Source organism: Fusarium subglutinans (assembly GCF_013396075.1).
Source record: "Fusarium subglutinans strain NRRL 66333 chromosome Unknown NRRL66333_c0000106, whole genome shotgun sequence".
NCBI classification, from domain to species: Eukaryota; Fungi; Ascomycota; class Sordariomycetes; order Hypocreales; family Nectriaceae; genus Fusarium; species Fusarium subglutinans.
This window is the reverse complement of record NW_023502169.1, coordinates 31,565-55,735: the sequence shown is the minus strand read 5'-3', so window position 1 is coordinate 55,735 and position 24,171 is coordinate 31,565. Positions and strand designations below refer to the sequence as shown.

The 24,171-nt window shown below is 48.7% G+C and overlaps 10 protein-coding genes across 10 annotated transcripts; 6 read left to right on the top strand and 4 right to left on the bottom strand.

The window, feature by feature from the left end:
- Positions 1 to 207: 207 nt before the first annotated feature.
- On the top strand, positions 208 to 2,541 carry FSUBG_7982 (SDA1-like protein; the record flags this gene model as incomplete). The annotated part of the gene is made up of 3 exons (XM_036686343.1): positions 208 to 254; positions 314 to 349; positions 402 to 2,541. The coding sequence occupies 3 exons, from the start codon at positions 208 to 210 to the stop codon at positions 2,539 to 2,541; spliced, it is 2,223 nt and encodes a 740-aa protein (XP_036536504.1).
- A 226-nt stretch (positions 2,542 to 2,767) lies between these two features.
- FSUBG_7981 (uncharacterized protein) lies at positions 2,768 to 3,106 on the bottom strand (the record flags this gene model as incomplete). Its single annotated transcript, XM_036686342.1, has 1 exon — positions 2,768 to 3,106. One exon carries the CDS (start codon positions 3,104 to 3,106, stop codon positions 2,768 to 2,770), a length of 339 nt encoding a protein of 112 aa, XP_036536503.1.
- Positions 3,107 to 4,259: 1,153 nt separating this feature from the next.
- FSUBG_7980 (uncharacterized protein) lies at positions 4,260 to 4,529 on the bottom strand (the record flags this gene model as incomplete). The annotated part of the gene is made up of 2 exons (XM_036686341.1): positions 4,260 to 4,448; positions 4,503 to 4,529. The coding sequence occupies 2 exons, from the start codon at positions 4,527 to 4,529 to the stop codon at positions 4,260 to 4,262; spliced, it is 216 nt and encodes a 71-aa protein (XP_036536502.1).
- A 2,306-nt stretch (positions 4,530 to 6,835) lies between these two features.
- FSUBG_7979 (major facilitator superfamily transporter) lies at positions 6,836 to 8,379 on the top strand (the record flags this gene model as incomplete). Its single annotated transcript, XM_036686339.1, has 4 exons — positions 6,836 to 7,068; positions 7,121 to 7,338; positions 7,385 to 7,612; positions 7,661 to 8,379. 4 exons carry the CDS (start codon positions 6,836 to 6,838, stop codon positions 8,377 to 8,379), a joined length of 1,398 nt encoding a protein of 465 aa, XP_036536501.1.
- A 2,496-nt stretch (positions 8,380 to 10,875) lies between these two features.
- On the top strand, positions 10,876 to 12,705 carry FSUBG_7978 (family inorganic phosphate transporter; the record flags this gene model as incomplete). Its single annotated transcript, XM_036686338.1, has 3 exons — positions 10,876 to 11,340; positions 11,394 to 12,459; positions 12,512 to 12,705. The coding sequence occupies 3 exons, from the start codon at positions 10,876 to 10,878 to the stop codon at positions 12,703 to 12,705; spliced, it is 1,725 nt and encodes a 574-aa protein (XP_036536500.1).
- Positions 12,706 to 13,121: 416 nt separating this feature from the next.
- On the bottom strand, positions 13,122 to 15,709 carry FSUBG_7977 (uncharacterized protein; the record flags this gene model as incomplete). The annotated part of the gene is made up of 2 exons (XM_036686337.1): positions 13,122 to 15,020; positions 15,077 to 15,709. 2 exons carry the CDS (start codon positions 15,707 to 15,709, stop codon positions 13,122 to 13,124), a joined length of 2,532 nt encoding a protein of 843 aa, XP_036536499.1.
- A 28-nt stretch (positions 15,710 to 15,737) lies between these two features.
- On the bottom strand, positions 15,738 to 16,744 carry FSUBG_7976 (uncharacterized protein; the record flags this gene model as incomplete). Its single annotated transcript, XM_036686336.1, has 2 exons — positions 15,738 to 16,062; positions 16,113 to 16,744. 2 exons carry the CDS (start codon positions 16,742 to 16,744, stop codon positions 15,738 to 15,740), a joined length of 957 nt encoding a protein of 318 aa, XP_036536498.1.
- Positions 16,745 to 19,216: 2,472 nt separating this feature from the next.
- FSUBG_7975 (flavin-containing protein) lies at positions 19,217 to 20,887 on the top strand (the record flags this gene model as incomplete). Its single annotated transcript, XM_036686335.1, has 4 exons — positions 19,217 to 19,381; positions 19,433 to 19,912; positions 19,959 to 20,199; positions 20,250 to 20,887. 4 exons carry the CDS (start codon positions 19,217 to 19,219, stop codon positions 20,885 to 20,887), a joined length of 1,524 nt encoding a protein of 507 aa, XP_036536497.1.
- A 21-nt stretch (positions 20,888 to 20,908) lies between these two features.
- FSUBG_7974 (flavin-containing protein) lies at positions 20,909 to 21,294 on the top strand (the record flags this gene model as incomplete). The annotated part of the gene is made up of 3 exons (XM_036686334.1): positions 20,909 to 21,029; positions 21,083 to 21,239; positions 21,282 to 21,294. 3 exons carry the CDS (start codon positions 20,909 to 20,911, stop codon positions 21,292 to 21,294), a joined length of 291 nt encoding a protein of 96 aa, XP_036536496.1.
- Positions 21,295 to 21,989: 695 nt separating this feature from the next.
- FSUBG_7973 (tRNA (adenine-N(1)-)-methyltransferase non-catalytic subunit) lies at positions 21,990 to 23,768 on the top strand (the record flags this gene model as incomplete). Its single annotated transcript, XM_036686333.1, has 2 exons — positions 21,990 to 22,078; positions 22,133 to 23,768. The coding sequence occupies 2 exons, from the start codon at positions 21,990 to 21,992 to the stop codon at positions 23,766 to 23,768; spliced, it is 1,725 nt and encodes a 574-aa protein (XP_036536495.1).
- Between the last annotated feature and the right edge of the window lie 403 nt (positions 23,769 to 24,171).

Below are 24,171 nucleotides of genomic sequence, written 5' to 3'. Positions count from 1 at the left end.
CTTTATTCAACTTACAATTGTCTTTCTGTTGCGAGCGTTGAGAGTCGAGGCCTAGAACCGCGGTCCAATTCCGCGTGGGGATGAGCTTATCTTATCGGCCAGAAAATCTCCCAAATTTTCTTCGTTCGCAGACAAAGTTCAAAGGGACCAATCCCCCACCCTCCCGCTCTACATCAACGGATCAACAGCGAGAGCCTCGACGTCGCAATGGTCAAACGAAAGGTCGCTGCGCTCGAGAAGCTCGATGCTGACTTGTACGTCAATTGCGAAACGATTCCGCTTCTTTTTGACCCTTCACTGACATTTTCCACAGCGCGAGTCTGCAACAAAAAATCCGCCGCGATCCAAAGTACGTCTTTTAATTCTCGACACCGCGATTAAATACTGATACGAAGCGCTAGGTCGTACAAGGAAGAGTTCTTGAAGCAATTGGAACAATATGAGGCTCAGCGTGAGATCTTCTTGGTCTCTCCTGGCACTGCGACCGCCGATTCTGTCGAGTCTTTCCACAACATTATCGATCTAATCGCTCACGTCGCCGATTGCTACAAGGAAGAGACTGCTACCTTCCCCGACGACCTAAAGTCCATTCTCACACAGCACCATGTCATTCTGCACCCCGAGCTACGGGAGAAGATCGTGGGAAGCCTGGTCTTGCTGCGAAGAAAGGAAGTTATCGACTCGACCAGCGTCCTCACCACGCTTTTTCCCATCCTCGTGTCGTCGCCCAGCAAAACGCTACGTGAAACTCTGTTCCAGAAAATCCTGAGCGATCTGCGAAACTCGAACACGAAATCTATCAACCACCCTCTCAACCGAACCGTTCAGACCGTTCTCTACAACCTCGTCACCGCCGATCGATCCTCTCCTCGAGCTATCTGGGCCATCAAGCTCACACGCGAGATGTGGAAGCGACAGTTCTGGACCGATGCGAAGCCCGTTGATGTCATGAAGGAGGCTTGTCTGTCTGACAACGAGAAGGTTGTTGTCGGTGCTGTTCGCTTCTTCTTGGGTGGAGACAAGGAGCGTGAGGAGCTTGAGGACGAGAGCAGTGATGAGGAAGTTGACCTGAGCCAGGTCAAGCATCAGATGGGTATCAACAAGAAGACCAAGAAGTCGAAAAAGCAGTACGACAGGGCTGTCGATAAGGTCAAGCGCGCTGAGCGCAAGAAGACAAAGCCTCATCCTCTCAACTTCTCCGCTCTTCATCTTCTCCACGATCCTCAGAACTTTGCTGAGGAGTTATTTTCGAAACACCTACAAAACACCAAGGCGAAGCTATCTCTCGATACAAAGATTCTAGTGACACAACTCGTTACCCGACTTGTTGGTCTGCACAAGTTGACTATTGTGGCGCTCTACTCCTGGTTCATTAAGTTCCTTACTCCTCGACAACAGTCTGTTACTTCTTTCCTGGCTTCATTGGCGCAGGCAGTCCATAACTTGGTGCCCCCTGATGTGCTGGAGCCCCTTATTCAGAAGATTGCAAACGAGTTCGTTTCAGAAGCTTCGGCCGCCGAGGTCGCCGCTGCTGGTCTAAACTCTATTCGCGAAATTTGCGCTCGTCAACCCCTGGCTATGACCGATACTCTACTACAAGATTTGGTCCAGTACCGCAAGAGCAAGGACAAGGGTGTTATGATGGCTGCCAAGGGTCTCTTGTCACTGTACCGAGAGGTCGGTGCCGAGCTTTTGAAGAAGCGAGACCGTGGTAAGAATGCCACTATTAACCTGAAGGCTGGTTTCCAGGCCCAGCGCAAGTTTGGTGAAGAGGATGTCGGCGGCATTGAGGGTCTGGAGCTTCTGGAGAAGTGGAAGGAGGAGGAAAAGAAGAAGAAGCGACTTGCCAAGGGTCTTCCAGAGGATGCTGCTACTGATGAAGAGGATGAGGGAAACAAGTCTGACGAGTGGGAGGTTGCTTCTGATGACAGCAGCGAGTCTGGAGACTGGATTAATGTCTATCACTCTTCCGATGAGGAGGATGACGAAGACGAGCCTGCGTCAAAGAAGCAAAAGACAGACGAAGAACCTGTTATGGACGAAAAGACTAAGAAGGCTCTAGAGGAGAAGGAGGCCGAAATCGACCGCATCTCCAAGCTCGCCACCACAACCATCCTCACACCGGCCGATCTCGCCAAGCTCCAAGAACTCCGCATGTCCGCCTCGATCGACAAAGCAATGGGCAACCGCCGCAAGCGCCAGCAAGAAGAAGACCGCCACCGCGACGACGGCCTCACCGCCGAGCAGATCGAAGCGCCGGCGCGTCTCCGCAAGCTCACCAAGGAAGAGCGTGTCGCGCTTGCTAAGGAGGGCAAGCCAGACCGCGAGGAGCACAAGAGCACGCGGGCTATCAGCAAGTCCAAGATGCAGGCCCAGGGCAAGAGCACGAGTAATAGGGAGAAGCAGCGCAACAAGAATATCTTTATGACGATGGGCAAGGCGAAGAGCAAGCATAAGAGGAGTTTGGTGGAGACGAGGAAGGTTCTTAAGAGACATGTTGATAGGAGTACTAGAGGTGGACGAAGAGCGAACGGTACATAGTTTTGGAGTTTGGGGGGGTTGGGTTAGAGAGAGATTTACTTGTGCTATTGACACAGCGCGTACTAAAAGAAAGACTTTATTTTTTGGTTCTACTTACTCACTTGGAGGTTCTTTAGTCTGTACTATTTGATGAAGCAGCTACCATTCCTAGAGTATCCTACTCCTTACCGCTCTCAAACGCCGATGGCTCAGCCATCTGTCTTAGTTCGGATTAGGAGCTCACCTGTCAGACTAATATCGCGTCAGCATTAATTCGATCTTCATTACTTCGAGCCTTGGATCGAGTCGAGTACTGGTGCTTGTGAGAACTAGCACAAGTGCGAGCACGAGCACGAGCACGAGCACGAGCCTGACAGGATTTACAATAGAAAGTGGTCTTGACTGACTTGTTGCAATTGGAGGTTTGGCAGTGTTGCATGATTTCGTTGGTGCCGCGGGACATGGCGATGAGAGTGTAGCAAGCCTCGATCGTTGCGGCGTCGGCGGACATGTTGATGAGGTCTTGTTGCTTGATGTTCTTCGTTATAGCGGTAAGGTTGGACTTGTTTTCCTGTATGGAAGGCATAATGTCCGTTGATTAGTGAGTTTCTTGGTTTACCTTGCTTTGGAGTCTGGATTTTGAAGCACCAGGTTCTTGAGATGGTTGAAGATGTTAGGAAGAGAAGGTCGTGAATTTGTAGCATTTTGAGATGATGTTGGCTGAGCATGTCAGTGAATGTTCTACCAGTGCAAAGTGGATGTTCACGGTGGAAGGCATTGTGATGCTGAGTGAACAAGACGACTGTTCTCGTATGCGACAGTTTGGTATTTAAATGTTGCTCTTGACCATATACCTAATACCAGAACATCTCATTGCTGTTCATTCACGAATTCGTGAATGTTCATCCCCAGATAACGTTACTTCGTCGTCTATCCCACAATCTGCAATGTTTGTGACCATGAGAAAGCACAGCGGATATTATCAAGCCCAAGCCCAAGGATATATATGTAAATGAGTTTCATGCCAAGCTCGACTGTTATTATAACTATAAATTATTGGTTCATTGTTGACGTTGTGTTGCTATTTTCGTGTGAACCTGTAACTGTTGTGCGCATTTCCGTGCGCTCTTGTCAGGCGGGACATTCCACCTTGAATGTTACCCCTCCTGGAATAGCTGGCTACATACATAATCAAGATAGTATATGCTTGAGATAGTCGCAGGCAGACTTCGCCCAGAATCGAAGCAAAGCAAGATGAAAGCTGATGGTATCCTTCCATCGGAGCATACTCAAGTGCGAAATGTATTCAGCCATCTGCTCTCAGTCGGAGAATCCCCTTCTCAATGCCGTCTATAACGGATCCGAGCTGCCGGGAAAGGGATGCCGTGTTATTGGCGAGTAAACACGCGTGGATGGAAGCCAGTTGTTCCAAACCGGCGCAGAGAGCGCTGACGTCGATCGCATTGTTGAGTGTGTCATTACACCGTCGATGGATTTTGATAGAACGAGCCCATGTCTCTCGGCCCTCTCATCGGCATGAGCGCGTGATGAAGATTGGATCGTTCGTAGATGCTCGCATACTGCCACCAACCAGTCCGATAGCTCTTGGTTTGCATTCGGTTCCTCTTCACTCCCCGGAATGTCAACATCGGGCAAGGTGCAACGCACATCACAGTTGAAGCAGTCTCTGGGGTGCAAGTCGTGTACTTGGCGTGCACTTGCGTTGACGTGAAGATAGCTCAGACCTTGATGTTGGCACCATCATCGTCAGGTGTGATCAGCAACTGACAGAGTTCGAGGAAGTAGAATATGCATGATCGTGGGAGGCTTGCTAGCACTATCGAACCGCCGACTTGCTCAGCGCAAAGAACTAGGCGAACAGCTTGCACGACCTCCTTGTTCAGGTCTGTGTGTACAGGCCAGGCTTTCTGCGTATAGATTAGTTTCACACATATAGTTACTTAATAAAGAGCAGCGCTCACTTTGAACTCAGTGGCCAGACTCGACATGGCTTGATTTGAGAGTGGTTCGTCCACATTGTCGTGAAAGAAGGCATTCTCCCCTCAATCATCATACTGAGGGGAGTACAGTCTGTCTGTGTTGAACTGAGCGAATGAGTCTAATATGGAGGTCATACACCTGATGTCGCCGGTTTGTGTATTGACAAGGATAGTTGTGTCTATATGCCCCGGAGGAAAGAGAACTTGGCACCTAAATCCTAAATAATAAAAAGATTTAGGTAACTTAGTATAAAGTTAGTACAAGTTTAGGATACATTTAGGATGAGTTTAGGATACCTTTCCTAAGGTCTGGTATTTTTTTTTCTTTCTTTCTTTTTTTTCTTTCTTTTTTAGCTGGGGCGCTCTCTTGGCTCCATGAGACAATGACCTTGGGCTTCGGAGGCACTTCCCGGGTCGTTGCAGCATAAAACCTGCATGCCTTGGTCACGAGAACATCTCGTGACTTTGTTTGCATCTTCAAGGCATCATAGCCACCATAGAACTCATGATAATAGAAGATACAATCCTTCGTGATCTTCGCAGCATGCAAGTGGCCATCTCTGAGTCTACAGCCAACAAACAGCTTTGCCTGTGGTTGGATGTACTCGCCGATGCGAATAAAGGCTTGCATTACATTTTGACTGCAGTCCAAAACTCCTCTGGCTGTCTTTTCTTCTTGTCGTCCTTTATTCCGGGATAACCCTATCGGTTTGTATTTGGTAGGATTTTCGCCGATGACCAGTCCGACTTCAAGGTATTGATTGGCCTTAACGTGTGGCATGAGTTCGCTTTCGTGAGGAAGACGCGGGCATAAGCCTTTATGGGGGCCATCGCCCTCGACTTTGTAATAAGCGTTCTTCGGACCATCAGACGTGCTCCACGAGTAGCATTGACCAAACACGCCTTCGACCAGGGGCATCGACATTCATTCGCTCACCATGAATGTCGTAGCAATACCTGATTCGTAAGGTCCGACCACTGTGAGCTCGTTGGGTGAGAGGTCATAATGCTCTGCCTGCCGATTACGATGGCATGATGGGCGATATCCTGCTGCTGATATTGGAATACGATAGTCTTGAGGGAGTATCAAGCGGAGGGAAAAAAACGAATCTCGTCTCTGCGCTTGCAGTGCGATACGCTGATGAAAGCGAGGTAGGATATAGTCACGTGATGATTCAGGACGTCGATAAACAGAGAGGGTTCGATATTCTACCAGTGCAAAATGAATATTCATGGTTTGTGATGCTGAGTGAGCAAGATAATTCTCGTATGCGACAGTGACAAAAGTCTAGAACACTTCTCGATCATGGTCAAGGGAGTGAATAGACTTTAGCTTGTAACCTTCTGATACAACATCACTTCCAACCAACGATTCACCATGTCAAATCTTCAGATAGATCCCCTTGTCTGACGTCGCATCCTGAGACACAGCACTTTAACAAACTTCCTCGCAACCAACAGAGTAATGCGATTGGCCATCTCAGGTAGATTACCATTCGGCATGGGGGTTAACTAGAGAGAAAATAGTCCGATGATAGACATGAAAATAGCCGTAATAAGAAGGTCTTTATGCACGTAAGTTGCGTGCGTATCACGAACGGAGGATTTAGCTCTTGTGTTTCATTTCACCTTCTGACCCCGCGTTCTTGGGGGTTGAAATCAAGGAGGAGATTGTAATTTAACTAAAAGAGACCACCAGAACAGACGGGGACTTGCCGAGGGAGAGTGCCGTTGGGAATTGACGCTATTGCCAGCCACGTTCGGCAGATGAATCCTTGTGAAGTTGGAGTAATTACTTGATATGCATGAACAACATCACTCAAAGCAATGTCTACTCTACTCTACTATACATCTCCCTTCATTAAAGCTCTAGCTAGAACTTTAGAGTAATGCTTATCTCTGTGATGTCTTCTAGAAGTATGTATCACCCAATGCATCCTCAACCCTCCCACTCGGTCCATCATTGCAACGATCACCATGGATGGCCCAAAAACCTGAATCATGTCCCCGACCAAAAACAACCATAAACCATGCCTATCACTCCATCAACTAAACCCATTCCAGACCCTTTCTCCCCTTTCCCCCGCAAATCCCCAGATTCTTCTCCAACAAACACACTCAAGCTACTGGAGCCCTTTCCCTTATGAGGTTACAGCGCAGGAGAACCGTGATGCCACACTTTCTATGACGGTCAATGTGTTACGCCTGCCCCCTTGCTCGAGCCGATAGAGAAATACTGTAAATAGCTTGCTCTTCCCCTTTCGCCTTGTTGGAATTTACAGTTCTTTCTTTTTTTCCTCGTAATACATTCCATCATGGGCGCCAAAAAGTTCTTCAAGGAGAGATCGCTCAAGGTCTCGGATAAGAAAGTCACCAAGGCAGCGGAACTCACCCTGCGAGAATCCATCTGGCCTATTGCACTTGTTACTGTGCTCTTCTTCCTCTGGGGTTTCAGTTATGGACTCCTTGATACGCTGAACAAGCACTTTCAAAAGGTACTGCATATCGATCGTGCGCGGTCGGCAGGTCTTCAGGCTGCGTACTTTGGGTATGTATATCAGCATCGACGGGTGTTATAGTAGAGCTGATGAACGTTTCAGTGCTTATCCTCTTGCGTCGCTGGGACATGCTGCGTGGATCCTTCGTCATTATTCATACAAGGCTGTGTTCATCTGGGGTCTTTGCTTGTATGCTGTTGGCGCGTTGATTGCTATTCCGTGTATCAAGGCAAAGTCGTTTGCCGGGTTTTGCATGTCCATCTTCATCATCGGAAACGGGCTTGGTTCTCTTGAGACTGCTGCTAACCCATTCATCACTGGTATGTTGAATCGTCCTCAGTTTGTGTCCGTCTCTGACGTCTTCAGTTTGCGGTCCTCCTCGATACTCAGAAATCCGCATCAACATCTCCCAAGCCTTCAACGGTATCGGCACCGTCATTGCTCCCGTTCTCGGCTCATATGTCTTCTTCAACAATCTCGACGATAACGCAGCGCTTGCCAACGTGCAATGGGTCTACCTCTCCATCGCCGTCTTTGTCTTGATCCTGGCATGCCTCTTCTACGTCTCCAAGATTCCTGAAATCACCGACGCTGGTACGTTGAATCCCCTGCACCAGCACTACGTTCACTAACAATTTCCAGACATGGCCTTGCAAGCTCAAGAGACGCACTCAGACGCCGATGACAAACCCTTCTATAAACAGTATAAGCTCTTCCATGCTTCGTTCGCTCAGTTCTGTTATACCGGCGCGCAAGTTGCTATCGCGAGTTTCTTCATCAACTACGCGACTGAGATGCGCAAAGGAACATCAGACTCAATGGGAGCTAAGCTCTTCGCCGGCGCACAGGCAGCCTTTACCGTCGGTCGTTTCTTCGGGACGTTTCTCATGAAGTTCTGCAAACCGCGAAAGGTGTTCTTCGTGTTCTTGACCATGTGCATTGTCTTTATCGGACCGCCTATCGTCCACCACGGAACTGCTGGTGTATCTTTCCTCTACGTCGTTCTCTTTTTCGAGTCTATTTGCTTCCCTACCATTGTTGCTTTGGGTATGAGAGGTCTTGGTCGCCATACTAAGAGAGGAAGCGGTTTCATTATTGCTGGTGTCATTGGCGGTGCTTGTGTGCCTCCCCTGACAGGAGCTGTTGCAGATATGCATGACGTTGGTATCTCGATGGTTGTACCCATGATGTTCTTCGTCGCAGCCTGGTCATACCCCATTGCTGTCAACTTTGTCCCCTCTTACAAGAAGGTCGTTGACGTTTTCTACGAGGCAGACATTGGTCTTGGGGAGCGAACTCTCGATGAAGAGAAGATTCAGGGTACTCAGCACGAGGAGAAGGATATGACTGCTCGCGCCTGATTTATACAATACCTTTCAGAGTAGTGTAGTTAGTGGACAGAATAGTTACCAAGTTTCCAAAAAAGATGCAGATGTAAAAAGACGTAGAAACGGCAAAAGGAATGCGTAATCTGGGAATCGAACCCAGGGCTCCCCGACGCTGCTCGAATGGCAACGGAGAATTTTACCACTAAACCAATTACGCTTGTGGTTCGTTGAAGAGTCGTGTTGCAATGCAGCTCATGTGTTACGATACCGAGTTTTGGTGGATATACTGAAACTTTTTCGTGGGGCAGCTGTGGGGTAAGCGGCGTGGTGTCAGCCGAACCAATCAGAGACGTACTAGTCAGTTCTCGAAACGGCAAGCTGTCACGTGGCCGACCCAAGCTTCATTGTTTGAAATGTATTCTAGATGTCTAGCATGGAGATCAGCAAAGGTTCAGAAGAGAGTCTGACTGCCCAAGCATGATACTTGGTCGCTTAATCGCTGACTTCAGATACTCTCATATCTAACACTTCAAGTCTAAAGTATCTACAATAACCATCCTGCAGTGACATGCTCGCCTTGTTCCGATGAAACAGAATATGCAGTGACATATCAGTCAGTCACAAGAAACACACACAGTCAAGCATTGAGTTACCGTTTCAAATTCCACAAGATCGTCAACAAAAGTCAAGGCTTTGCCGCGTGTACTGACCGTTTCACGTTTATTTTTATCATCAACTTAAAATCCCGAGATCCTACCCTGTATCTCAACCGGGACGTTAACTGCCGATACCTTAATTCTAAGCTTATTATCTCCCGGTTTTACATTACAAGAAACATTCAGTATCTTACCAAACCATTACCCAAAACTCATATAATTGTTAGAGATGAGCTATGTATAGCCTTGTCCTTGACTTGTGAAGCAGCCAGTGCTCCATATTGACTCGCCTCAACTCCGTGAAGATCACGAGTGGGTCAAGTCAAAGGCAACGTCCATCTGAGCACTGATTTACATGCGCCGTGGCAAGGAAGAGCATGGAATCAGTAACATAGCCATCATCGACGATGGGAATCCCAGTTCCCGGCTTTACGCCAAGAGTGCTGTCTTATTGCCTCGGTGACACCTGAGAACAAGTCCCCATAGCAATTGTCTCAGGAACCACCTCACAGACCATATTTCCGCCTGGGATATACTCTTTTCGGATACCGATTAAATCATCCGAGAATATCCTCTCTTTGCCTCTCTATCCACCATAAAAACATTGCCCATCATAATGCAGCCCCAGTAGCCAATCTGGCATTGACGTCTCACACGTGTAGAGATCCCTTCTTCTGATTCGTCGTGCTTGAAAGCTTGGTTCGGACAATACCCGTAGATCTAACACAAAAAGGAGCAAGCTCCTTGGCTTTATCCACGATAAAGTTGAGGGCCCCCCTTTGTCATGATCCCTGCCTGCAGCATTTCTCGTTTAGTGCACCGACGACTTTTGAACGCATGGTGCCTGTTTGATTGGTCGCTTTTTCGTTGTGTGTTTCGAGGTTCTGAGGTTTTGGCTGGAAAGAGTATCGAGTCGCGTGTCTGTGCTTGAGGCACACGAGGGCTACTCAGGAGCAGAGGTTCGTCGAGTATCAACGGCTGAGAAAGGAAGAGGCATTGGGCTCTTTCAAGGGAGCTGTGAAGAGCTTGTCCATAGAAGAACGGCTCAGCAGCTCAGTTCTAGCCATTGAGTTCAGAAACCTTCCAAGCTCACTCAACCTTTACCATCTCTACCGATCATCACAAGCTCCCCCAGCTCGTTTCCCCCTCCAGGATTCGTCAAGCCATGGCTCGCCTACAGCTTGGCATACATCCCCCTAGCATTAGCCATCTGCATCACCATCTCAGACGTCGGTGACGCATTAGGAATCATGTCGCATTCTCACTCCTCTTCCACCTCAAAACCATCGTATTCCCCTCTCAGCTTGTGTGTCGCGTGCTCTATTTCCCAAAACCATCACGTCTTCCTTTCCCGCGATCGCCAGTTACAGCCTGAGACGTTTTAGCACTGGAAACAAGGTTAGTCACAAGCTTAAGGTAAGCTTAGTTCTCCAGGTGGAGAGTGTCTCCAGTTTCTTCAACGCCTCCCGGATGTGTTGCTACCGTTGACAGAGAAAGCCAATTGCTTGCTGTATAGCCCCTTCGTGCATGTTCCAGCCCTGTTCTGTGTTACGCAGTCACACTCGCACTCTGTTGATCTGACTCTTGGCGTACAAGAATTTCTGTGGCAAGCCCGGGATGCTTGATGTTAATCCTAGCTCGAGGTCCTTTTCTTCGGTGGAATCGTCTTGGCGATGTCTTGTCTTGGCCTTTTTTCTTGGGGGGCGTGTGAGTATCTCCATAGCCCACGTAGAATAATTCTTTCTCTTCTTCTCCACCAGCTGGAAAAACTTATATATACTATGGAAATATCTCGTAGAAGCTGAATTCTCCAGATCCCTTACACATCCTCCCTTTCCTTCTGAACTTCTTCTTACTGTACTGCACCACTGAAATGGCAGTCTTCGCTCAGTACGACTACCTCTTCGCGGTTGGCACTATCTTTGCTTTCCTCGATGCCTGGAACATCGGTGCCAACGATGTCGCCAACTCGTGGGCTTCGTCGGTGTCTTCCCGATCTATCAGCTACTTCCAGGCTATGATCGGTGCTAGCATCATGGAGTTCACTGGTGCTCTTGGTGTTGGTGGCCGTGTGGCTGATACCATCCGAACAAAGATTGTTGACGTTGAGGCCTTTGACGATAGCCCTGCTCTTCTTATGCTGGGTATGGTCTGCGCTATTGTTGCCTCTGCTAGTTACCTCACATTTGCTACCCGTTTTGGTTTCCCTGTGTCTACTACCCATTCTATCCTCGGTGGTGTTTTGGGTATGGGTGTTGGTGCCCTTGGCGGCTCTGGTATTACTTGGGTTGGCTACAAGGAGGACGGCTCTCTTGATATTCAGCAAGGTGTCGTTCAGGTCAGTACTCAACCACCGTCTCACACTCACGTACGCTAACTCAAATCCTACAGGTCTTCCTCGCTTGGATCATCGCCCCTATGCTTTCCGGTATCTTTGGTGCATCCATCTTCCTCTTCACAAAATACTGCGTCCTCCTCCGCAAGAACCCCGCTATCAAAGGTCTTATCCTTGTCCCCTTCTACTTCTGGGCCACTGCCTCACTCATCGTCATGCTGCTCATCTGGAAGGGTGGCTCTTATGAGGTCAACCTTACTGAGGCGCAAATACCCGGTGTGATCGTCGCTGCTGGTGCTGGCTGGGGTCTTCTCATGGCCATCTTCCTCGTCCCCTGGTTGTACCGTATCGTTATCAAGGAGGATTGGCAGCTCAAGGCTTACCATATCTTCCTTGGCCCTCTCCTCCTCCGCCGTGGTCCTGTCCCTCCCACCCCCGATAACTTCCAGGGCGTTGTCCGTAACTTCTACGAAGGCCATCTTACCCGCGAGGAGCTTGAGGAGCGCCGCACTCAGCGTGCTGCTGCCCTTGGTGAGGATCTCGAGGCCGCTGGCAATGACAAGAAGGTTGTCACCGAGCAGGCTACCGAGGAGCCTGCTGCCAACCCTCACCAGCACAAGTCCATGGTTGGACCCAAGCCTGATGCCCCTTGGTATACTGGTGCTTTCATGTGGTGGGCTTTCAAGTTTGCCATTCTTCACGGTGTCGATAAGGATATTGTCAGTTCTCAGAGCGAGAAGTCTGTTGTTGCCGGCGATGTTGAAGAGATTCACGCTCGTGCTGAACATTTCGACAATCGCACTGAATTCCTGTATACTTTCCTCCAAGTCATGACTGCTGCCTCCGCCTCTTTCGTCCACGGCGCCAACGACGTTGCCAACGCTGTCGGCCCTTATGCCTCCATCTACCAGATCTGGCAGTCCGGGGCCGTCCCTGGAAGCAAGGCTCAACTCCCCATTTGGATTCTCGCTTTCGGTGGTGCTGGTATTGTCATTGGTCTTTGGACATATGGTTATAACATCATGCGAAACTTGGGTAACCGTGTGACTCTCATGTCCCCTGCCCGTGGCTTCTCCATGGAACTTGGTTCTGTTATCACTGTCATCCTGGCCACTCGTCTTAGTAAGTTTTCCCACAAACACTTTTCAGCAACATACCCTAACCATTCTTGCAGAACTGCCTGTGTCTACTACTCAATGTATCACTGGTGCCATTGTCGGAGTCGGTCTCTGCAACGGAGATTGGCGTTCTATCAACTGGCGCATGGTTGGATGGATCTATCTTGGATGGTTTATCACTGTTCCTACAGCTGGTCTGATTTCAGGTTGCTTGATGGCCTTCATCACATACGCTCCTAACTGGAACTAGAGAAAAGATTGCGATAGAACTATTATGATTTTATGTGAATTATGTTAAATGGCGTTTGGGAATACGATACAGAATATACCAATTTTATGATTCCAAACTGAACACATAAACTTGCACATGTGACTTAAGGTTAGGTGTTCTTGCTCCTCAAGGGGCTCTTTGAAGCATTATCACATCTTGACTGTGCAGCTCAAGTAAGAGAAAGAGAGAGGTTACTTTTATTAAAGGAATGGCTATCTTAAATGATGAAACAATGTACCTAATCCCTCCTCAACCTGTCAACTAGACACAGCACCAACTACTGCATCCTTATTATGTACCCAGGTCAAGTGGTTCTCTTGTGTCCAGTGACACTGGCCTTAAGATCGTTGTATTCAATCTTAGCCTGGATGGACTTGCCCTCCTTTGGGAGCGCCTCAGTTGTAGAGTCGGGCGAATCGCACGGAGCGCTTCAGGGGCTTGTGCTTCTTCTCATCTGCCTCGACGTACTTAGCAGCCCATTTCTCAACGGTCTTCTCAACAGCCTTCTCGACCGTGGTGTCGTCATAGGGATCGGAGCGCTTATCGTGCTTACCAAGCTTTGTCTCAGCGGTCTCCTCCTCCAACTCGAAGATGAGAATGAGGGCCTTGCGGAGTACCTCGTCGATGACCTCATCGAGAAGCTTCAGAACCTTCTTGATGGCGTGTTCGATCTCCTCATCTGTAGGGTCTTCGCCCAGAGCCTCGAGGGTCTTGGCGAAGATCTTGTCGGCAGCCTTGACGATTTCGCTGATAGCAGGAGCAAGGTACTTGATAATGGTTTCCTCATCAGGCTCTTCAACGCCTTCAATCTTGACAATATGGGCGATGATCTTCTTGACGTTCTCTGCAATGATGATCTTGATGGCTTTCTCAACCTTCCTGACGTACGTGAGGATAGTTCCACTGCTAGGGTTGTCGCCGCCTTTCTTGATAGCCACTCGGATGGCCTCCTCGATTTCGTCCAAGATTTTGTCCTCGGCGTCCTCAATGTACTTCTCGACCTTGGCACTGTTGACTTCTACCTCGGTAGCCTCGCTAGACTTGGACCCAAGAGAGCGCTTGTGGGCGCCCTTCTTACCCCAGTGGCCGGCTTCAATGAAGAAAAGCTTCTCTTTGAACTTGCGCTCATGAGTGATGCGGGCATCCCAAAGCTTCTCCAGAGCCTCGTGTTTGGCCTTTTCCTTCTCACTCTCCAAGCTCGCCTTCTTGGCGGAATAGTGAGAGGACTTTTCGAACTCGGTGGACTCGTGCTTCTTGGGCTCTTCCTTAGGCTCGTGCTCCTTATCCTCATGCTCATGCTCATGCTCATGTTCCTTTGGGTGCTTGTAGGAGTGCTCCTTGTGCTCTTTCTTAGGCTCATGCTCCTTGTGCTCTTTCTTAGGCTCATGCTCCTCGTGCTCTTCGTGCTCTTCGTGCTCTTTCTTAGGCTCGTGCTCCTCGTGCTCTTCGTGCTCTTTCTTAGGCTCATGCTCCTCGTGCTCCTCGTGCTCCTCGTGCTCGTGGTGATCAGAGTGGTGTTTCTCTTCAGGTTCCTCATGCTTGTACTCCTTGTGCTTGTAGTGGCCAGAGTCGTGCTTCTCCTCAGGCTTCTCGTGCTCGTAGTGCTTGTGCTCCTTCTTTGCGATGTAAGCATGGTAGAACTTGTTGAGAGCCTCTTGGAAGTGTCCCTTCAAGACCCCTTTGACCTCCTGCTTGGACTTGTAACCACTATCCTCGGAAGCAGACCTCTTATCATGCTCATGCTCATGCTCGTACTTAGGTCCGTACTTGTACTTGTGCCCGTGCTCTTTCTCATGCTTGTACTTATCCTCTTCGGAGTGATACTTGTGCTCAGGGTCGCCCTTGTGCTTGTACTTGTACTCGTCCTTCTTGTTGGCCTCTTCTAAAAGCTTCTTGTGCTTCTCGGCCTCGAGCTCACTCTTGGAAGCTTTTTCCTTCTTGGAAGTATCAATGTGAGTGCGAGAGTGATCGGACTTTTCCTTGTAGTAGATAGTAATGGGTTCCTTGTGCTCAGATCGCTTGTAGTGGCCGTAGTCGTACTCATGGCTGTAGTGATGCTTATGAGGATCATGGTGGTGATGCTTGTGAGGATCATGGTGACCATAGTGGTGCTTGTGAGGATCGTGGTGATCATAACCATGGTGGTGACCGTCGTGGTGACCATCATCCTTATAGTCGTAGTAAACGTGATGCTCCTTATAGTGGACATGGTCGTCAAAGTGCTTGTGACGGTGCTTGTGGACATGGTCATGAGCGTGGCTGTGGTTATGGCCATGGTGATGTCCGTGATGGTGCTTATGTCCGTGCAAGCCGCGAGCGTGGTGGTGGTTATATCCGTCATGGTGCTCACCATGGTGGTGCTTGTGTCCCTCGTTGTGACCGTGGTGATGGTTGTGGTGCTCAACATGATGATGGCTGTGATGCTCATTGTGGTGATGCTTGCCATCATGGTGCTCATTGTGGTGGTGCTTTCCATCGTGATGCTCGCCATGGAGGTGCTTGTGAGGATCATGGTGGTAGTGACCATCGTGGTGACCGTGATGATGACCGTGATGACCATGGCGATGACCAGGATCATCGTTGTGGTAGTGATAACCGAAGTGCTTAAAGTAATCGTCCAAGAAAGCATTAAAGTCACGGTGGCTGTTGGGATCATAGTAGTGATGGAGCTTATAATGATCATGACCATCGTGGTGACCGTGGTGACCGTGGTGACCGGGATCGTGATGCTTGTGACCATCATGGTTGTCATGATGGTAGTGTCCAGGATCGTGGTGCTTGTGGTGGTCATGATGATCATAAGAACGAGCATGATGCTTATGACGAGGGTCCTTGTGATGAGGGTCATGATGGTGGTTCTTATGGCGGTGATCATGGTGGTGATGCTCCTTGTGAAGATGACCGTGGAGGTGGCCATGTCTGTGTCCATGGCGATGAGCGTGGTTGTGGCCATGGTTATGGTGATGCTTGTGGTAATGCTCATGATGGTGCTCCTTATGCCTGCAGCTGCATTAGTACTGGTGAAATGAAAGGACAAAGCGGGGGTAGTACTTCTCTTCTTCCTCTGCGGCTTCAGCCTCCTCCTCTTCCTCCTTCTTGTATTTCTTCTTCTTTTCCTCTTCCTCAGCCTCGGCTTCCTCCTCAGCCTTCTTCTTCTTATACTTCTTCTTTTCTTCCTTCTCCTCTTCCTTCTTCTTCTTGTATTTCTTCTTCTCTTCCTCGGCCTCTTCCGCAGCCTCTTTCTTCTTCTTATACTCCTTTTCTTCTTCAGAATCTTCGGCTTCGGCCTCAGCCTCTTCCTTCTCCTCGATCAACTCGATCTTCTTGTGCTTGTACCTGAGTAATGTTAGGTAAAGTGAGGCATACTGATTAACGGGTTGACTTACTCCTTGCACTCAGCGCAGGTGTAACTGATAACGAAGTACTTCTCGTTGATATCGGGAGAGCGGCTGTAGAGCTCGTACTTCTTGTTCCCGTGTGAAATGGTGGCCTTGACCTTGATGTAAAGTCTCCAGCCTCCATTGTCCTCGAGAGGACAGAGGTCGCTGTAGGAGCCGCCATCCGAGAGTGAGAAGAAGGGAACCAAGCACTTGGCCTCCTTGTAGTCGTTCTTGGCCTTGCAGTGGTCACTCTTCTTGTTGTACTTGAAAGAGTCCTCTGTCGGAGGCTGACCACGCTCGATATAGACGGCTACATCTTCGTACTTGTAGTGGTCGATATGCTTGAAGTTGAAAACGATGCCGTTGTCCTTGAAATCGAAGGAAACCTGAGTCAAGGCCTCGTGGGGGGCGCAATGAGATGTGCCGACACAGAGATCCCAGGAGTTGCCGGGCTTGTAGTCGTTCTCAGGGAAGACAAATGTCGCAGGGTCGGGAACCCACTTGTGCTTGCCATCCTTTGAGCATCCTTCAAGAGAGCGTTGCTCTTCTTTACCGGATTCAATCTTGAAATGGGCAAGCGACTCGTGGGCTACAACCCCGAGGGCCCCGTTGAGGGCGTAAAAGAGGGACGTTCTCATCTCTTACTCGGACAGAGTGTAGAAATGAGAGGGTAACGAATGAGGTGAGAACTGAACTTGATCGGCTTGATGAGACTGATGAATAGAGATCCTCCATCTCTTTTGTACCTAGACTCATCTGACGTCTCATCTCACCTGCTGAATCTCACATGTGTAAGGAGGAGGTTGGAAGCAGGATGACGCCTCCTGCATGGCGGTATTCAGAGTTTTGAGGCTTCGGTGAGAAGCATGTCAAGCTTCAGGATGAGAAGATACTGTGCCGAAAGGCGCTTGGTGGATCGATGATGCCTCAGCAACGTCGCCAATGAGAGTGAGGTTAGAGAAGAGGGACGTCAACAACAGACCGTTCCTGATGTTTATCGAAGTCGATGCAATGAAACAAGAACTTGAATTGATTCCAGTTGTTTTCGTGGGTTTCTTTAAAATTCCGCCGTTCAGCCTGACTCCATGAAATGTCCGTGGCCATGATTGAACACCATGAAAGTAATCGAGATGCCATAACAGTTTCTTTACTAAGCTTTCCGCCCCGACTCAAAATTGGGATGATATTCCAGAAGGCCCACCCAGGACTTCAGTTCCGAGGAGGAGAATGAAGCTTTTGTGACACATAGCCAATATGCAGATGAATACCCATCGCGCCATTCGACGAGTTCCACATCATACGGTCTCATTGTTGCTTAGGAACAGTAAGTCGATTCCCTAGGCTCTCATCCCAGTCCCAGTCCCAGTCCTAGTTTCTGTCTCTTCGTGTATGCGCGTATGAGTTCCATGGCCCTCACAGTCCACAAGTTGATCGAGATTTGCATGTGAATCCAACATGAAGTGATCAAGAGCAGGTCTGCTTGATAGTTGATGATAGGCTGTATTCAAATGACGAGGTCGGTCCGGCTCCAAAGCTGGCTGCAGGATGCATATGATCTTGCGAGAAAACAAGTCCAATGATTGATTGATGATGCTGAAGAAAGAAGTTGTCGATGCTATCGAGGGACTTTTTCTGTTGGTTCCTGAGGCTCAAATTGAGAAGTACTCTGTTGGGAAACTTCGATAGGTCGAAACAAGGGCAACAGGCAGGAACGGAGATAACCTAACAATTAGTTGAGTTCAATGACAGTAAAAATTACATAAAACAAGGCATCAGGCGATGGAATACGAAATTTAAGTGTCCTGCAGGTTCGCGATAAGCTTTAAGCTTGAACGAGTCTAAGGGAGGAAAGAAAACTCGGGACCTTGATCCTAAGTGACAAAAAGACTTAGGTAACTTAGTATAAGTTTAGGATAAATTTAGTATAGACTTAGAATACCCTTTACTAAGTTTATTTTGATACCATATATCGAGGTCCGATGTTTTCTTGCTCTCCAAGGCGACTGTCGAGGCTTTTTGTCATTGAGTTCGAAGGCGAATCGACGATCCATTGTTTCTTTTCCCCCATGGGGTTTGGCCAGTTTTGTGGACTCAAAGTAATAATGAGACAATGACTGTAAAGAACAATGGTAAGGGGGATTTCAGCTGGTGGTCATGTATTCCCTTCATAGGAGGCCTCACCTAGGAGGAAGTTAGTGAAGTTCACAAGTTGTGTTCTAGGCTTTAGATTAAAGAAAGTACTCGATAGTAAAGTAAGATATAAGACAAGAGGTGCCATCACTGCGTGTAAAAGTGTTCGCAATAGTTAGTATGTAACGTTGTCTGGGGATGAGCACCCACCTCATTGATTCAATTGAATGAGCTGCAATGGGATGTTCAGGCATGAGATATATGAATAATGAAAACGTTCGAACACAAGGCTTTGACAGTGAACATCTAAGGGGATGCAATAAAACTTAGGACCTCTATCCTAAGTGACAAAAAACCTTAGGTAAACTTAGCATCATTTAGTATAAATTTAGAGGATCTTAGACTAAGTATTTTTAGTACCTTAGTTCAATGTCAGAAGTCTTCTTGCACCCCAAGGACATCCAAAGAGACTGTTGAAAGTTGTGTGCCATGAAATGTCTGTCTTAAACTATCTAGCCGCGGGGCTTTCAAGCCATAGAATCTACTACCACACGAAGCTCGCGATGCCCTCACTTTTCCCCTCGGCACTCTTCTATGTGTCTTTAATATCTAGATAATCCATTACATTAATTAGATACCCTTCAATAGTGACGATTAATGAAATGTACCAGTGGATTCGACTGACATACTGTTCAGCTCACTCCAAGGTGAACATGTCGCCATGTACCACTACTCTCCATTTGACACTGGCAGTGGCAGCGTCCAGCCTGACTTACCAGTGACATTGTTTACAGTATCTTTACTCATCTGTACCCAGTCTCGATATCATCCTCTTCTCTGAAGCTCCCTTTCATCTATCTCTTCATCCTACATCATCAGTCAGGACAGCATCTCATTGTTGATAATCACCATCTCACTCTCTATCAACCATACCTTCTCAAAACTCTTTGTATCATCACTACGTCTTAAAGTAAGTCACCATGAAGGTGGCTATCATCGGTGGCGGTCCAGCTGGACTAGCTACCCTTCGATTCCTTGCTCACGCCCATGAGTATTTCCCCATCCCTCCTATCCAGGTCCGACTCTTCGAAGCTGAGTCCCAGATCGGCGGCACTTTCTCCTATCGCGTCTATGAAGATGCTGAAGTCAGTTATCACCTCTTTCTTTTGAGGAAACAAATGCTGACTATATCATAGCTCGTCTCTTCAAAGTATCTCACTGCTTTCTCTGACTTCCGTCTCCCAGACGATGCCCCTGATTTCGTTACCCCTGAAGTTTACGTCGAGTATCTCAAGGACTACGCCACCAACTTCAACCTCTGGCCTATGATTGAGTGTAACACCAAGGTTGAAAAAGTTCGTCGTGGACCTAACGACGTTGGTCATGTCATCTCTCTGCGCAACAAACAAGGTGCCTTTGATTGGGAGTGTGATGCCGTTGCTGTCTGCAGTGGCATCAACGTCAACCCAGTCATGCCGCACATCGAGGGTATCGAACGAGTCCCCAAGGTCCTTCACTCATCCCATCTCAAGTCTCGAGATCAGTTTGGTGAAAACACTAATGTGTACATCATGGGTGCTGGTGAGACCGGTATGGATCTTGCGTATCTCGCTGTCACTTCTGGTGCAAAGACTGTGACTCTCTGCCATCGCGATGGCTTCTTTTGTGCGCCCAAGGTATGTCATCACACTAATACTGTAAGAGTCAGCTAACAGTTTATAGATCATCCCTATTCCTCAAGCGTTGGGACGTTCCACACCTACTGCCAACAAGCCTGTTGACACCTCTGTCGCCAGCCTGTTCGACACGGCCTACGCGCATCCAAAACTGCAGAAGAGCCAACTTCTCTGGACTTACTACGACAGCTGGATTAAAAATATGCACAAGTTCATCTCAGGCACCGAAGAGGGTCCTGATCAGTGGGTCGGCCAGATGAGCCCTGACCGCAAGTACATGGACTCAAGTAAGTATCCCCTTTTCGTTGATCAGACCTAAGAGCTAATATATCAATAGTCCTCCTCTGCAAGTCCGACAAGGCTCTACCCTACATGAGCGTCGGCAAACGATCCCAGTCATGGGGCAACCGTATCCGATCTTTCTTCATGAATGTCAAGATTGAAGACACTAAGGGCAAGAAGATCGATGTGATGACTTGGCCTACCAGCATTGACCGAGATAGCAACATGCAGTTCGACAACAAACTTACGAGCGATTCGACCCTCCCAAAGGAGCAGCTCAAGCCTGATGTCTTAGTTTTTGCAACCGGCTACACTCGAGATTTCCCATTTCTGGACAACGACTACCCAACTGTCGCTCAGACCAACATTCGAGAGATCTACAAAGAAGGAGATGTGACTCTTGGCTACATTGGATTTGTCCGCCCTTCCATTGGAGCCATCCCACCCCTTGCCGAGCTCCAGGCTCAGCTGTGGGTTCTTCACCTGCTCCAGCACCAGTACCCTAAGGAGGTACCTACTGTTCGTGACTCCAATGCCCTCGAGTCTTACAACCTCGACTATCGTCTTCACCCTCGAGGTAACTACAGTTTCTATGAAACCAAGCGAGCTGTTGATCATGAGAGCTATGCCTACCAGCTCGCTCTCGACATTGGTTCTGCACCCAAGGCCGGCTCAGTCATGAAGAAGGGTTAGAAAGTCTTCTACACCTGGGCCATGGGTTCCAACTTCAACACCAAGTTCCGAATGGTCGGTCCCTGGAAGTGGGAGAAGGGTGCGGAGCACATCATGCGAAACGAGTTGTATAACATTGTCAAGCGCTCCGGCGGCGTTGTCTGTAAGTATTCCCCCATGTCTCCTATCTGTATCATATACTGACTGATCTCACAGATCTTGCTACCTACACTCTTGTCCCCCTCTTTCTCTTCGGAAGCATGAGCTTGTTCCTCTATGCTTGGTACGGTATCTGCAACTATCTCGCCTCTCTTTTTGGCGGACACTCTGGATCTGCTACTAACGAACGGGACGCCCATGGCGACCGAATTGCGTGAGTGGACATTGACATCCAATTTTAACTGTGAGTATGAAGCCACGAGAAGTGAGAAGTGTTGAGCACATGAAAGGATAGACTTTGGGTCTTTTGCGATGTTGACTTATGCCCAAATATGAGAGGTTGGTTTGGGTCTTGCAAGTTGTGATTGGTTTCCTGTAGACTAGCGGAAGTCTTTAGTGCTACGGAGTAGATCTTTTGTAGAGACACCAATAAACAGATGAATGACTTGTAGTTTTTGGCGATTATTGCAGATGCAGCTGTTTCAGTACCTCGGGACAGTTTCATGCTAGGTACTCAGTACCTTCAATTTAGTGTTCATTCTCAAAATAACTGCCATTTAACAAGAACTTCCATTCTAAAAGTTTCTCGTGAGAATAAATCCCATGATATGGTCCAAAGACTTACTTAGACATACTAAACTTACCATCTTTTCATTACTTAGACAAGCCTCAAGGTGTAAGAAGACCTCTGACGTTAAACCAAGGTGCTAAAAGTACTTAGTCTAAGATCCTCTATATCTATACTAAACTATACTAAATTTACCTAAATTTGCCTAAGGCTTTTTGTCACCTAGGGTAGAGGTCCTAAGTTTTATTGCATCCCCTTGACGAGGTTCCCTTGCTGCCGCGATCTCGGTGAAGATCGGAGTGTGGGGGCCGTGGCGGGGCTCACCGAGGTGAGGCTGGCTTACCTTAGTTTTTTCTTCTTCTCAATAACCAAATCATACTCGCTCCAACAAACGCAATGGACAAGGAGACGGTACAGCCCAATTCGTGGGTAGCCCTACGGCTCCCCAACGAGACATATCGCGTATTACAGGTCGTACCAAATACGTAAGCCAATCGTCATTCTCCCACTCCCTCCCTGCACGACTAACTTTGCGACAGGACAATCTCGCTGGGCAAGTATGGCTCATTCCCAACAAACCTGATCATCAACCGTCCGTACCACTTCACATACGAGGTCCAAGACAAGCGCGAAGGAGAGACATTTGCGCGCCTCCGCGTCGTGCCCGCTAAGGAGCTCAATGCCGACGACTTGGCCGACACCAGTGCCGAAGCGACAGAACCAGCCGAGGGAGACGATGTTGTTGCAGCTGCAGATGGCGAGGAGCTCACTCTTGTTGATGAGAGCGGAAAGGTCCTCATCCGATCGAATCGCGAGATCATCGACGACTCGGCCCGACAGACTCTCAAGCCGGAAGAGATCGAGGAGCTCAAGCGCAAGGGCGCATCGGCGGGCAAGGAGCTGATCGCCAAACTACTGCTGTCGCATACGGCTATTGACCAAAAGACGGCGTATTCTCTGGCCAAGTACAAGCTCCTCAAGACGAAAAAGTATATTCGACGGTTTACGGTGCTACCTCTTGACGTACCGATGCTAGCGCAGTGGTTGCTGGAGGACCGCGATGCTTCAAAGATTCTCGAGATGAGGCAGGAGATGATGGCGCTGGTCGGTTGCTGGGCTGATGTTCACTATGGAGGTGTTGCTACTGAGGATGCTGGTGCTTCGCAGGGCGGGAGGTGGTTGGTGGTAGATGATACGGGTGGCTTGTTGGTGGCATCTTTGGCTGAGAGGATGGACATCCTGCATCCCAAGCTCGAGGAGAAGAACACGGAAGATCCCGCTGCACCAGAAGTCACCGAAACCAACACTGCTCCTACAGACGAGATGGACCAAGACCAGCCCCAGACAATAGAAGCAACAGACCCCGAACAAAAGCAGGAGAAGAAGCGATCTTCTAAGCGAAGCGACTTCAACGTTCCCTACGTCAACAGAAACACACTCACCCTGATCCACGGCCAGACCCAGCCTAACCTCGCTCTTCTACGATACTTCAACTACGACGCCGCAAACGCCAACCCCTCTCCGCCCTACCACCCCCTCGACACCAACCTCTTGGATATTTCATGGCTGCAGCTCCTGTCACCCGATGAAGACGACGCATACAACAACAAGCCACCCGAGGCAACACCAGAGGAAATTGCGACATGGAAGACGAATCGCAGAGGGAATTATCACCGGAAGAGAAGAAGGTGGGCGCGTATTCGGCATGTGGTCGACACAACACGCGCCGGAGGATTCTCTGGCCTCGCAGTTGCAAGCACCATGGATCCCATCTCTATTGTCCGCAGCACAGTACCTTTGCTAGCGGGTGGCGCCCCCATCGCCATTTACTCTCCCACCATCGAGCCCCTGACGCAACTGGCCGATTGCTTTAGCGTGGCGCGTCGAGCCGCGTGGGTATCATCGCCTCCACCAGAGGTCGAAGGCAAGACAGCTGAAGAGCTTGAGCGCTGGGAGGGCAGTGAAGAGTTCCCTATTAACCCTACGCTTCTGCTCGGTGTGACTATCCAGAGTAGCAGGGCACGACGATGGCAGGTTCTTCCTGGGAGGACACATCCTTTCATGATGGGCCGTGGAGGTGCAGACGGATTCTTATTCACAGCATGGAGGGCGGTGCCCGTTGAAGGTAAAATTGAGGCGAGGGGAAGGTTCAAGAGGAGAAAGCTAGATACCTGAGTTGAAGAGAGGCTTTGGATCAGGGATGGTTTGACAGCGTTTGTATAAGTAATCGTCCAGCTGGAGCATGTGCAGGTTGACGGCCATCTCATCCAGTTCACAAATCCATTCGACATGATACAGGCATTTTGGGCCTCTTTTAGTTGACGTTCTAAGCGTTTCTGGTATCTATCTAATGCTTATTCCTTCTGAGCTATCAAGGTAGTATGTATGCCATGGGTAGACTTGTATCAATGAATCGCAATGTTTGTTGAAGAAGCTGTTGCAAGGCGAACCTCTTGTTCATATCAATGAAGAAACAGAATTTTGAATGGCAATGCGATGCTGTCGCCCAACCTAATCTCATACTGCTATGAGTACAAGCATCTGGTCTATGTGTGCCCGTATTGCTTTGCATTCGGAT